General features: G+C 31.2%; 1 protein-coding gene across 7 annotated transcripts in view; it reads left to right on the top strand.

Annotated features, from left to right (window-relative positions):
- The window catches only part of LOC106052717 (protein O-linked-mannose beta-1,2-N-acetylglucosaminyltransferase 1-like), a 37645-nt gene that overhangs the window by 8134 nt on the left and 16534 nt on the right, over positions 1 to 12977 (top strand). For all 7 annotated transcript variants that reach the window (XM_056025470.1, XM_056025468.1, XM_056025465.1 and 4 more), the window contains 15 exons: positions 621 to 665; positions 1240 to 1348; positions 1469 to 1527; positions 1827 to 1877; positions 2011 to 2095; positions 2616 to 2742; positions 4824 to 4899; positions 7631 to 7814; positions 8232 to 8341; positions 10284 to 10368; positions 10456 to 10582; positions 11174 to 11243; positions 11734 to 11832; positions 12369 to 12464; positions 12583 to 12659. In XM_056025470.1, the coding sequence (XP_055881445.1) occupies positions 621 to 665; positions 1240 to 1348; positions 1469 to 1527; positions 1827 to 1877; positions 2011 to 2095; positions 2616 to 2742; positions 4824 to 4899; positions 7631 to 7814; positions 8232 to 8341; positions 10284 to 10368; positions 10456 to 10582; positions 11174 to 11243; positions 11734 to 11832; positions 12369 to 12464; positions 12583 to 12659 (1400 nt within the window). The remainder of the gene's footprint in view (positions 1 to 620; positions 666 to 1239; positions 1349 to 1468; positions 1528 to 1826; positions 1878 to 2010; positions 2096 to 2615; positions 2743 to 4823; positions 4900 to 7630; positions 7815 to 8231; positions 8342 to 10283; positions 10369 to 10455; positions 10583 to 11173; positions 11244 to 11733; positions 11833 to 12368; positions 12465 to 12582; positions 12660 to 12977) is intronic.

The following is a 12977-nucleotide window of genomic DNA, read 5'->3' as shown; positions in this document are numbered from 1 at the left end:
TATGCTCAGGAAAATATTCAATCTCCTATGACCACATTTGTGTATGCTTTTATATCCTGGAAAGTACTAGCTCTTGATCGCTTTTCGTGGCTTGAAGCGGCCAGCATGAAAGAACGCATAGCTAACATAGGGCTGAGAGAAGAATCAAAATTATCTGCAGTAGACCCAACTTACCCATGCCATGTATGCAGCCTGCTTTTTAAAGCAAGGATTGGACTTAATAGTCATCTTTGAGTTCATATGAAATGAGAAATGTGCTAATCTTCAACCATAAAAAGGAGCTTTATATATCCTGGATATTAATTGTTTTTAATAGAAGCAGTTGTAAAGAAAACCTTCAGCCATGTAGCCAACAGACTAAAAACATTGTTAGTTAATCAGTATCTGTCTCTTCTAGAGAAAACATAGTTTCTGGTCTTCCTCATCTGTTCCATATTATGTTAAAAGGATGATGGCTAAGCTTTTTTATTTCTATTTTTCACAATGATTGGAATTATGTCGGATAATTCATATTGAATTGAATTGAATCCGTATCATTAAAAGCAATAAATATGTGTGTTTTTTTTAACTGTTTAATAACAATGACCCTTTTTATTTACTAATAATACCTTTGCTTAAAGGTCGCCAAGTATGGGATGCAAAAAGTGAGACCACTAATATATCAAGTGAGTTTTTACTTTAAATATAATTAGGGTCATATTTTCAAATCTATTTTTAAGCTCTATTTAAATACCAACACAATAAAATGATAGTTCCCTTTCAGACCATGCAGTCTATAGTGCAGATGATGTTAAGGTCATCTGTTTCATTAGCTACCTGTCAATGAGCAGGGTATGGTGTGACCAACACAACAGTCAACCGCCTTTACTTTCCCCAACTAAAGTTAGGTACGCATTAGAATTGGTTGGACTCATGGGTGCCCTAAAAATACCAAAGCTCATAATCCCAGTCTTAACCAAGATGCGAAACCAGGACCCTAGGTTTGGAAGTCAAGCACTTAACCACTCAGCCACTGTGCCCCCAATAATATGGTAGTAACACAATAATCTTAAAAATATTGAATGTACCCCAATTTCTAAAACAAGTATTTTCATTAATTTATTTATATCATTTTGATCCTTTTGGATCAAAATTGTTTTTTTAATAAAAATGATAATAAATGTTAATGTATATTTATTGTGTAACTATCCACATTAGTACAACAAAAACATACATTGATGTTTTTTCTGTGTCTTTTAGCACCTTGTGATGTGGAATGCCTGCCTGAGCAGTATTCTTTCTATATCAAAACTGGCGAGAAATCTATCACCACTGGGCAGGGACCCATCATTTGTTTCCAAGGCAGGATGTAAGTGAAACACCTACCTAAATTGTTGAGGATATATTGTATGTAGTCAATGAATTTGAATAGTAGAATAAAGCTCCTTTTTGTTCTTCAATATGAATAATGTTTTTCTCTTTTCATCAGGTACATGAGTCCTGGCCAAAACAATGTTAACAGAGGATTGAATGTGGTACTCATAGACTGTAAGTCAAAGTAACTTTATCCATGTCCTCATTCTTGTTTGTAATACCTTATTTTTGTATTGATGTATTGAAAGTATTTTGTTCTTGAGATAATTAAATGTCTACTTTATCTAATATGTTAAACTTGGTTTTGCAAATGTATGATGTATGAAATGAAAGAAAATCTAACTTCCTTTTTATAACACAAGATCTTCAAGAAATATGAGTTCATTGTAAATGTTCATAACTACTTGTATAGATAATATTAATGATTATAATGTTAAGCAAACCACTAATTCTCAACTGTATTTATAATATAGCCAAGAGTCAAGATGTTAAATCTATAAATGTCTTTGATACATATATTGATGGTGAGTGACTCTTATCTTTTAGAACCTATTTTAACCAAATATAAATTATAGACTACTTAAAAAAATATATTATCTAAATACTTTTTTTAATCAAACATTTTTCATGTATAATTTTTTTTTTTTTTATATTTAGAATCATCACTTTTAAGATTTCTGAAGAAAGATGCTAAAGCAGATGATATAATTTTATTGGCCACATTTGATGATGCTTCAACTGGGTAAATTATCTAATATATAAAGCTAGTTGTAAGGAATATGTATGTATGTATTTAAAAATTAAAAACTGTTTGTCCAATCCTGATAAAACTTGGCATAAATGTTCCTTAGATTATACTGGAGACCAGGGTGTATGTTTAATGTCCCTCCCACAACCTGATGGCCCAAAACATTTTTAAAATACCTAATTCTATCTCTTAATAAAAAAAAACAACTTTATAACAAATTGAGTAAACACATTTCCATGCTCTACTTTTATTTTCATGGCAAAATAAACAAAATGTGAAGGGAGCCATGTTTGACATAGATCTAAATCCAATCCACGAGATCAGTAACTAACTAAAGCCTGTGTGCCATATCCAGCTAGTAATCAATAATTTGAAAAACTTTAAAAACACTTTCAAATACATATATAGATTTCTTAAATATAATCCAACCAAATGTTATGTTGCCAGATTAGTATATTCAATGCTAATTTGTATAAATTGGTCTGAGTTCTGAAAGTTAAAATTCTCTTTTCAGTCTGAAGGAATCCGGTCGAAACTGGCTGTCTTTATTTGGTAGCTCTCTTGTCACCCATCTTGGGTTCAGGGAGAACTTTATTATGATAGGGCATAAAGGACTTGCAAAGGGCAGTGCCATTGAATATGTAAGTTATTTCTTATTTAAATTATAATTTAAGGAAATAAGATTGCTTTGAACAGAGGAGCATTGTACATAATTAAAAATATTTATATTTTTTTTTTAAGATTGAAAAAAAAAAGGTCATTGTCACATATTTCTCATATGTATATAATTACAATTAGTCTAAATTAAAATGATATATATATATATATATATCTATGTCTGGATTTGTGTAACATGAGTTTGAAAATGTGCAGAAGTAAAAAAAAAAATTATTTTTCAAGTAAAATTATGTTTTTTATACAATTTTGAGTTTTTATACCATAACTTTAATGCAGTGTTTGTGCTGATTGTGACTTTGAGTTTTACATTTTAGTGGGGTCTTTCATTGATGCTTTAGCCAGGGTGTCAGCAAAATTGCATCTAAAGAAATAACTTGCCGGTAAACGCCAGTCTGACTGATTGCAGATAATGGATTTTTATTAAATACAAGTTTTTGCTTATTACACTTTGTCTGCTTTTGAACATCTAAAATTTAATAATAATTTGAATTTTAAAAAAGATAAGAAGTTACATTCTTCTGGTTTTTCCAATCTAGATCTAGACTAGAATTAAAGAAACTAGTCTATCTAGATTTAGGCCTTCTATATACCTTAGGGCTACTTAGCAAGCTAGAATTTAGGTCATTGGTTAATATGCATGACTTAATGCATGATGGGTAGGATGTAATCATCTTCTTTTTTGAAGTAACATCTGTATTATATAAGATAAGATAACTAGATCTAGAATTCTAGATCTACAACAACTTTATATTAGCAGTAAAACATTGAAATTTTTTAATAGCTATGAAATATTCAAACTATATAATACCAATATAACATTTCAATTTAATAAAGGATAAATCTAGTTGTATTTTACTAGACTAGGTCCACAATACAATGAAGTAGTTGGTGGGACTTAACTATAGAAATAATAGTGGTCTGAAGTAAAAAAAAAAAAAAAAAAGTAAAGTTCCCTTTCAAATGTGCAATCTATAGGGCAGATGATGTAAAGGTCATTTGTTTCTGTGGCACACAGTTAACAAGGGTGTCATGTGGACAGTACAATGACTAATTGCCTTTACATTTCCCGAACTATTGTTATGTACCCATAAGAGTTAGGTGGAATCAGGTAAACCCTAAAAATCCAGAAATTCAAAACTTTATCATAGCAGTGAAACATTGTACTTTGATAATAGCTGTGAAACATTTAAACTTTATAATAGCAATAAAACATTTAAACTTAATAGTAGCAGTGAAGCATTAAAACTTTATAACAGTAAAACATTCAAACTTCATAAAAGAAATATATCTAGTTCTCTTCTACTAGACTAGACCTAGATTGAGTAGACTCTATAAATTTTTCATGTAAATTCTAGTAGATCAAGATTACTTCTAGATCTAGAATTCTAGATTTATTGGAAATCTACTTCTATAGTGAAGTAGTAGGTGGAGCTGAACTATAGTAGCAATGGTGGTCTCCTTGTTAGGTAGCAAAACTGTTTAGGCCACTCAGTCGCACACATTGTTTATGTAATTATGAGGTTCAAAAGCCAATTTGACAAACACAGGAGGCATGGATTAGACAGTTTATTGCAGTAAAAATTTAAACTAGAATGCCACTTCTACAAATTAACAACTCATTACAGAATAGCCAGGAAATTAATGTGTGTTAGTTAGATGATACCAGAATGATATGGTGGCATAGCTTTGGGAAAACTGTATGAAGATAGATTTTTTTTTTCTTTCTTGGTTTGATAGTTCAGCGATTTAATATTGTAATCCAGAGATAAAGCTGTATTTTTAAATCTATTTTATTAAAATATTTGTTCAGTTAATTAACTAAGGATTCAAGTTTGAATTTAAGGATTGTGTTCCTGTGATTTATTCTTTATGCATTTGTATTATGGATTTGTGGAAACAAATAATCTGCCAGATTTAGTTATCACAATCTCAACACAACTTTTGAAGCATTAAGCTTTTCTTTTAAATTGGGATGTATAATTAACATCTATTTTTATATGGTTGTATAAATATAGTTTTTAAATTACCTTTTTTTTTCTTGCAGTACATGGCAAAACAAAATAAAAGAGAAGATACTTTTGCAATTCCCATTGAGAAAGCTGGCTGCTTCTCTTTTCCAAGTAAGTTGCATTCTAAATATTCCTTTTTTTTTTTCCTTTTTAACCTTATGCAGTATTTCCTATTTGTCATTTGCTTTTCATGCAGGAATTTTTAAAAATTGCATCACATGACTTTTTTATGATGCACTTCTTACTGCCCCTTAGCTATAAATGTATCAGTGAGGGTGCATAATGTGCACAGGCTTCTTAGCAGTCTTTCTGTGCACTCTTTTGACTCATCATTCACTCATTCCACACTGTTCTTTCTCTTTCCTCTCCATCCATCAGCTGATTGGCTAGTCTTACAAGTCATTTTGCATCTCACTGTAAGGAGATCCCTTCAACTTTATGACTCACAAGTGCATTCTTGTCATTCTCTCCTTCATTGGTCATTCTACTTATTGATGCAGCTTCTTGTGTTTCCTATAATTTAGGTCATTTTATCCACTGCACTTCTCCATCTAAGACTTTGCCACTTTCATAAGATTCTTAGTAGCAAGTTGAGTAGTGATTTTCTTTTTCATATATTTTTGTTTGTTTGCTGTTTTAGGTCAATGTTCTGTTATAAAATATTTTGCCTGCTTAAAAATGTAATACTTTGACACTACAGAACCATATTTATATCTTGGTTAATTAGAGCATTGGTTCAAAGATAAAGTTTATTAGTGGAAGTATTTTTCTTTTAAAACTGTTATGCCTTATATGAATTAATGGTGAATATTTGTTTTTTATTTATTGTTTACATTTTCTTTTCCTTGTGCAGATTTTTCCTTATTCAGATCATACAAATACTTTTAAATAAACTTTATCTTCCTTATAAGAAGACCTATTTTAGCACTCCTTGAGGTTATCCCAAATATATTAAATTACATAGAGGTCAATCATTTTGTTATGAGTCACTATAATGAATCTCCACCCTGGGACAAAAGCCCTCTTCCTACTATAAGGGACCATATTAAATTACATAGAGGTCAGTAATTTTGTAATGAGACTATCCCACTTGAAAAAAATTAGCTGGCACAGATTGGGAAGCTAATCACAACATCCTGAAAAAGACCTATACCAGTTACGTAAGACCTGTACTAGAATATGGTGCCACAGCATGGGGCTCAGCAGCCCAAACCAACCTAAGAAAAATAGACAAGGTTCAAAATATTGGTCTAAGGAAAATGACAGGAGCAATCAAAACAACACCCATAAGAGCTATGAAGGAAACCGCTGCCCTGATCTCTCTGGATGAAAGAAGAGAAATAAAAATCCTTTCCCAATTCACTAAATTGGAAACCTTGGAGAGGCACCCACTCAGAACAAAAATCCACAAAACTGGCACAAAAAAACGTCTCAGAAGGACCAATTTCATACTGGAATCTCTAAACCTAAAAAAGAAACACCATCTTGAAAAAATTACTCTGGAATCCTCGATACACTATAATGTATAATGAATCTCCACCCTGGGACGAAAGCCCTCTTCCTACTATAAGGGACCATATTGAAAACATAAAAAGAAAATCTGACTTCAGTCCAACAGAGCTCAAGGAAATAGTGAACTGTTTTCTACAAACCAACTATCCTAGCAATCAGTGGATCAGAGTTTACACGGATGGCTCGTCCCATAAAGCCACCACAAATGGAGGAGCTGGAATACTCATCGAATGGCCAGATGGAGGAAAACTAGAAAAATCCATTGCAACTGGAGAGCTATCTGACAGTCACAGAGCAGAAAGGGAAGCACTAACTCTAGCTGCTACCATGCTAGCAAATCATCCAAGTTCCCCACACAGTCAGATTGTCTTTCTAACCGATTCGAAAACAACCTTCCAAAGCTTGCAAAACTCTGATTCCCCTTATATTAAAAATCTCAGAACAGCACTTACAAAGCTCAACACCAACAGCAAAAAAACTGTTATTCAGTGGATACCAGCTCATATACAACTAGAAGGAAATGAGAAGGCTGACACACTCGCCAAGAGTGGGAGAACTAACTCACAAATAAACTCTGCACTCTATCCAGAAGAATTGAAGAAATTAATTGTAAATAAAATAAATGAGAAATGGACGAGCTGTCATCCCGACAAGACCAACGTCTAATCTTTCGACTCTGGACCGGACACAACAGAATGTGACAACACATGTACTGGAAGCTCAAAATTGGAACCAGTGAAATCTGCCCATGTGGAGTATCACCAGAGAATGCTGACCACGTCCTCCAAAACTACTCTCTTTACCAAGAGGCCTGTATAAGATTCTGGCTCCAAAACACCCCAATAGAAAGAAAACTATATGTAGAGCTCCCTGCTTTGGAAACCACTGCACAGTTCATCTCAAATATTAGTCTAGTCATATGAACGCTCCAACATAACAATGAGAACGAAGAAGAAGAAAGAAGAAGAAGAATGAAAATCTGAAATCATTTTTTTTGTACTTTAAATCTAAAGTGAAGAGTATATCAGAGTAGCGCTGTGCAAATATATTTTATTTTGGTCTCCTTCTCAGAGAAGTCTTTGTGAGCCTATCCTTTTTTTTGGTCTGAACAGAAGCTACTTTCTTTATAATGTTGTTGCCAATATCAATAATATTGCTAAAATGAAAGCGTTAATTTTTTTTACATACATATTTGTATTAAAAAACTGTGGCTAATGTAATTGTACACAATGAAAAAGAATTGTACATTGTTTTGAATGGTTGTACAATGCTATTTGACTTTATTTTATTTTATTTGATGTGAGTTGAAAGAATCATATTTTTTTTATAGTGGGCAAACTGGTCAGCATGGAGAACACAGTGCCAGAAGTACTGCGAGGTAAAGACATGAAAATAGGAAAGTACTTTGCAAACTGTGGGATGAGTGAACCTTGTCCAATGGACACTGTGTCTGTCTCTGTATTCACGGGAGAGGGCAATGTACGCAAACCAAGTATATGTGTAAACAGTCATTAGTAAGTGACTTCATTTTCATTTTTTGGTCATCAAAATAATTGGTATATTTTAGAAAAAATGGAAAAATTGTTTGTGTTCATTATTTTAATCAATATATGTGCATCTTTAATATCTAGATCATTAATAAATGTTGAAAATTAGCTTAATGAAGTTTTGTTATTGAAACTAAAGGTGTTAGCATTTTTTTCAATCTAGTAGTAAATTTTGCCAACCACTATATATTTTATCTGAATTATTGTTAATAAATTTGAATGAAATAAATTTTGCCTGCCACTAGATAACAGTTTAGAAAAAAAAAGTTGGTGGAAGGATTTATTTAGTCTTTCTATAAATGTTCATAATTTTAACACATACCATTTTGTCTGCTTGAAATGAAAACAATAAAAAAAAAACTTTTGATTCTGATTATCACACAGTATGATGGATGGTGATGTCAATGATGCTGGTCGTGGATTCAATATTGTCATATTGGATGGGGAAACATTGCAGCCATCCAGACTCTCTCATATGGACACTTATACTTTTGGTAAGAATTTGGCACATTGAAATGTTGTTTTTTCAAATGCTAGCCAGTGTTATCAGGATCGTTGAGTAATTAAGCCATTCAATGCTGCTGCTAATCTGAAAGTACTGGGTTCTAGGCCTGGTAGAGGCATAGGAATTTTTGTAATTCTTGATGTCAGGTGTGGGTGGAAGTGGTTGAGGTCACAAGATTCGAAATGTCTACCTGTCCTTAGTGGGGTAAAGTGAGTGAGATTTTTCATTGTGTTGTCCACATAGCACAGCTTTCTCGTTAATTAGCTTAGTGACAGTTCATTTCCACTGAGCTTGTCTCATGGACTGTTAGTGGACTTATTTTTGTTATTATACTTACTTTTTTATTACACATTCATATTTCATATTGTGATGATGTCAGGTCTTTGTTGTATTAATTACTAAGTATTAATTTATAATGTGTGTAAGTGTTATAATTACTTTAACTTGTAATATTTTAGGCCTAAGTTCAGCCCGACAGTCACACCATACACACCCAGTTGTACATAAACTAATAAACGATGTGTATGATGATTTAAATAAAATTATTAATTTAATCTAATGATATTTGTACAATATAAATGATATATGATCAATGATAATGATAAAGAAATATAATTAGATATAGTATGGTGTGAAAAAATTCAATACTTATAGTAAGATTCCCATAAATACTAAATTAGTATTTAAAAAAAAAAAAGCAAGAATAATCACCTTAACTTATAAGGTTCAGTAATATTGTTCACAACAATATGTCAAGACAACAATTGGCAATACAAGTAGATCTATCTTCCAGCTAAGATACTGTCCACCGACGATCAATACTCAAAAGTTCATAGTAGCATCAAAATTCACAAAGTACCACCAGGTCTGGATATAGCAACCCGCTATCTCGAACCTCAGACTTGTAAATCAAACTTGAAATATCAGACAGACAACCTGAGATGAAAACCCCCATCCCGATTTCACCACTGAAACCTGAGACCCTATAAAAAGATAAAGAACAGATTCTTCTAATCTTCTAATCTATATACAAAATACAAATGCAATCAAATCCAAATAAAAATAACTATACAATGTGAAATAAAACTCACCCTAAACAGGGGTCAAGATAATCCTTTAAGAATATCTACCAAGGCCAATGATAAGTCTATCCAATATCAGACACAAAGAGAAATTCAAGAGCTGAACAGAATTGAGTCTGCTTCAGTCTAGCAACATGGCGTGAAATGCACCAGTTGAGCTAAGACAATTTACGTCATAATGACGAAGCTACAAGGAGAGATCACCCACTACACACAAATAAAATTGCATGAATTACATCATCAGTATAGATGAAAACGGTGCTATTAAATAGAGAACATATTTACTATACAACTAATTCAAAAGTTGTGGCAGATGACTGTATATAGTATTGTTAATTGCTAGATAGTAGAATCTTGGTTGTAAATAAGGAGGAATTCTATCTTTATCTTGATTTCATTGGTCTATTAGTTAAAGTAGAGTTACAGACCTTGAGAGATTGTTATTGTTATCAGAGGCCTGAGTTTTTAGACATTAATAGTAGAAGAACTATAGAAAGCAGTTTTCATAGTTTGTTGTATATTTAATTATTCAACATTTGATGGCATTGTTTACAGTTACAGTTTATTCTGATTGCTTTTATTAATATTTCTGTTTTTCATTAATCTCTGGAGTTTCTTTGAATTGTTGAAAGATGTACGTTTATGTGTCCATGTCAAAGCCATGTCAGGAGCTCACAACACATAATCATTTTATAACTTAAATGCACATATTTTTGGCACCTACATTAAAGGTGCTTTTAAAAGTTTTAATAATCTAAAATAGATTAATTAAAAATACTTTTTTTTGTCAGCATATTAATATTAAAAAATTCAAAGTTAACACTCCATTTTTTCCTTTTTTTTTTTCAGACAGCACTGATTTGGAATTACTGCTGGAAACTCTGAATAAGAATGAAATTTTCATTGCAGTGATAGCAGATGATGCATCTAATAAGTAAGGGCTATTCTTAGGGTTGACATCTAAACAGCTTTCTAATTAGATTTCTGTTTATCTTTCAAAATTTTTTCTACTCTCATACAGACTTGGCCAAGGGGCCAGAGATTTGTTGAATAAAATTGGAAGTGGTCACATACAAAACCTTCGCTTTAGAGATGTCTGGTACTTTGTTGGTCAAAAGGGAATAGAAGGATTTTCAAAACATGAGCAGGTTAGATTGTTTTTTCATACCTGTGCTTAGTACAACACATTAATCTGAAATGATATTGCTCTTTTATATTTTTTTTTTTTGGCTCATGAGGCATCATTTTAGCTTTTGATAAAAAAAATTTTTTGTTTATATTTATTGTGACATTTACATTTAGCTTCAATTTTTCTGTTGTTGCTAACTGCCCATAATATACCTGTCAATTTACCTCTATGGATACTGATTATTTATATTGTTATCATTATATTATCATTTACAGTGCTCTATGACTTACTCACTAGGGCACTTCAGATTCTAAGTATTATGTTTTTTAAATGTGGTTTAGACCAAAATTAATGTCACTTATTTGAAAAAGATCAACATGCAATCTGAGCTTCACATTTCCTGTATCTATATTTGTAAAAATGTAGTTATTACTGTACTTAGTTTAGTTTAAATTCACTTTAAATGTAGTTATTACTGTTATTAGTTTAAATTCACTTTAAATGTAGTTATTACTGTGCTTAGTTATTACTATACTGAGTTTAGTTTAAATTCACTTTCAAGAATGATTGTTGTTCAAAATGTATTATGTTAATGTATATGTTTCATCAGCTCAGTTTTGCAGCATTTGATGGTGGTTGGCCCAAACCACTTTCTTCCAAATTTTGTTTGCCCAAAAAAGGTAATTAAGATTAGATGTTTGTGTCATAACCTAATTTCTTGTATTTTATTTGGTAATAAACATTATACAAATAATTTAATGCAGTATTTTAGTATTTATGGTTGAAAGAAGAAAATAAAGAAAATATTCTAAAGTAAAATGAAGGTTGCTAAAATATTTGATTAACCACAACATCTATACTCCTGATAGCAGTATTTAAAACCATTTTCACTTTGAACAAACGGAATAGAAAAGTTTAAATAGTTTTCATGATCTAGTTGTCCTGATATTTTCAGGATTTCATTTCTAGTGTCAGAATTTAGGAAGCTATTTTTTTCTCTCACTAAAACTATTATTGCTTACTTTGCTGTCTTCATAAATGAGGCTTTCTAGTGACATCAGTAATACCATAATAGTAAACAACACCTGCTGTGTGATGTCCTTTTTACAACGGCACTTTACATCAGAAAAGTAAGAATTTCATATACCGTATTTTATCATTTATTTTTAGTTCCATCATCGCAAGTAATGATTGATCCAGAATTCAATCGCAACGATGCCAGGAGAGAATTTTGTTCAAAATATGAAGGATACATGGATTTTTGTGATCGTAAGTTTTTTTTTCTTCTATTTTCCTAGATATTATAATTTTTTACAAATTAATATTTTCTTGAACAGTTATTGTAAATAACAACTGTTTTCTTTTAAAGACAAGTTAATATATGAATTTTATCAAAATCAAGATTAATTAATTCCACTTTCTAAAGGCATTTTCTGTTTTTTATCAACCAGATCTTTTTTTCATGTGAACATATTACTTTAATGTGATGTAGATATTTTTAAGAAATATTGGTTATCATAAAAACCAAAAATTTTAAGACATGGATTCTAGAAATAAACAGCATAAACTTTAAGGGCAATTTAAACTTCTCTTAGAAAAACTGAACTTGAAGATTTTGTATTGGATTATCAAAATGGCAATCAGTGTATCACTTTTAAAATGATAAATATGGTCAAGAACTAATTAGAAATGCAGATAGTTATTATTGTCTTCTGTTTTGAGAAAGTGTATACATTTTAAAATTATATTTGCTTTTATGCTGTATTCAATCTGTCAATGTTTTTTTTTTTTTTTATGTGAACTAGCTGCCCATGTTGATGATTATTTAATAGCTATACCAGTAGCAGAAAAGGAACTGAAAGGTCATAAAATATTTGATGTCCCACTCATTATAGTCCCAGGTAAAAAGGATCTTAAATTCAATGCATTCAATACTAAGTGCCATATCATTCATTACTTCATTTCAAATGTCCAATTGTAATATTGTTATGAGAAACTTTTTTTTGTTGTGGGCTCCAGGGTTAAATCACAATGCATTTGCCCACACACTACAGACTACTTTGATGCAGCCTGGAATTAAAGTGGATAATGTTGCAGTAAGTGATACCTACTGACATAGCTATATATAATTATGTCCATATTTTTTACAAGCCTTTAGAAATACAAGGCTATTTTTGTTTTTTTTAATCAAGCCTATACTAATGTCATTTTGTTCATTATTTTAAACTATTGTTTAGCTTAACATTTAGATTTTTAGTGAGTCTGCTGCTGGTTTGTATCTTTTCAAAGCCTATATCATTACAAAACACAAATAGAGATATGGATCTATAGGGTTTCTTAGTCAAATATTTTCTGTGCTTGAATGCATTAAAGTTTTGTTAAAATTGTTTCATAATTCTTTGAAAACAGAATTT

The sequence above is a fragment of the Biomphalaria glabrata genome, chromosome 4 (assembly GCF_947242115.1).
Source record: "Biomphalaria glabrata chromosome 4, xgBioGlab47.1, whole genome shotgun sequence".
NCBI lineage: Eukaryota > Metazoa > Mollusca > Gastropoda > Planorbidae > Biomphalaria > Biomphalaria glabrata.
This window is presented reverse-complemented; position numbering and strand designations above follow the sequence as displayed.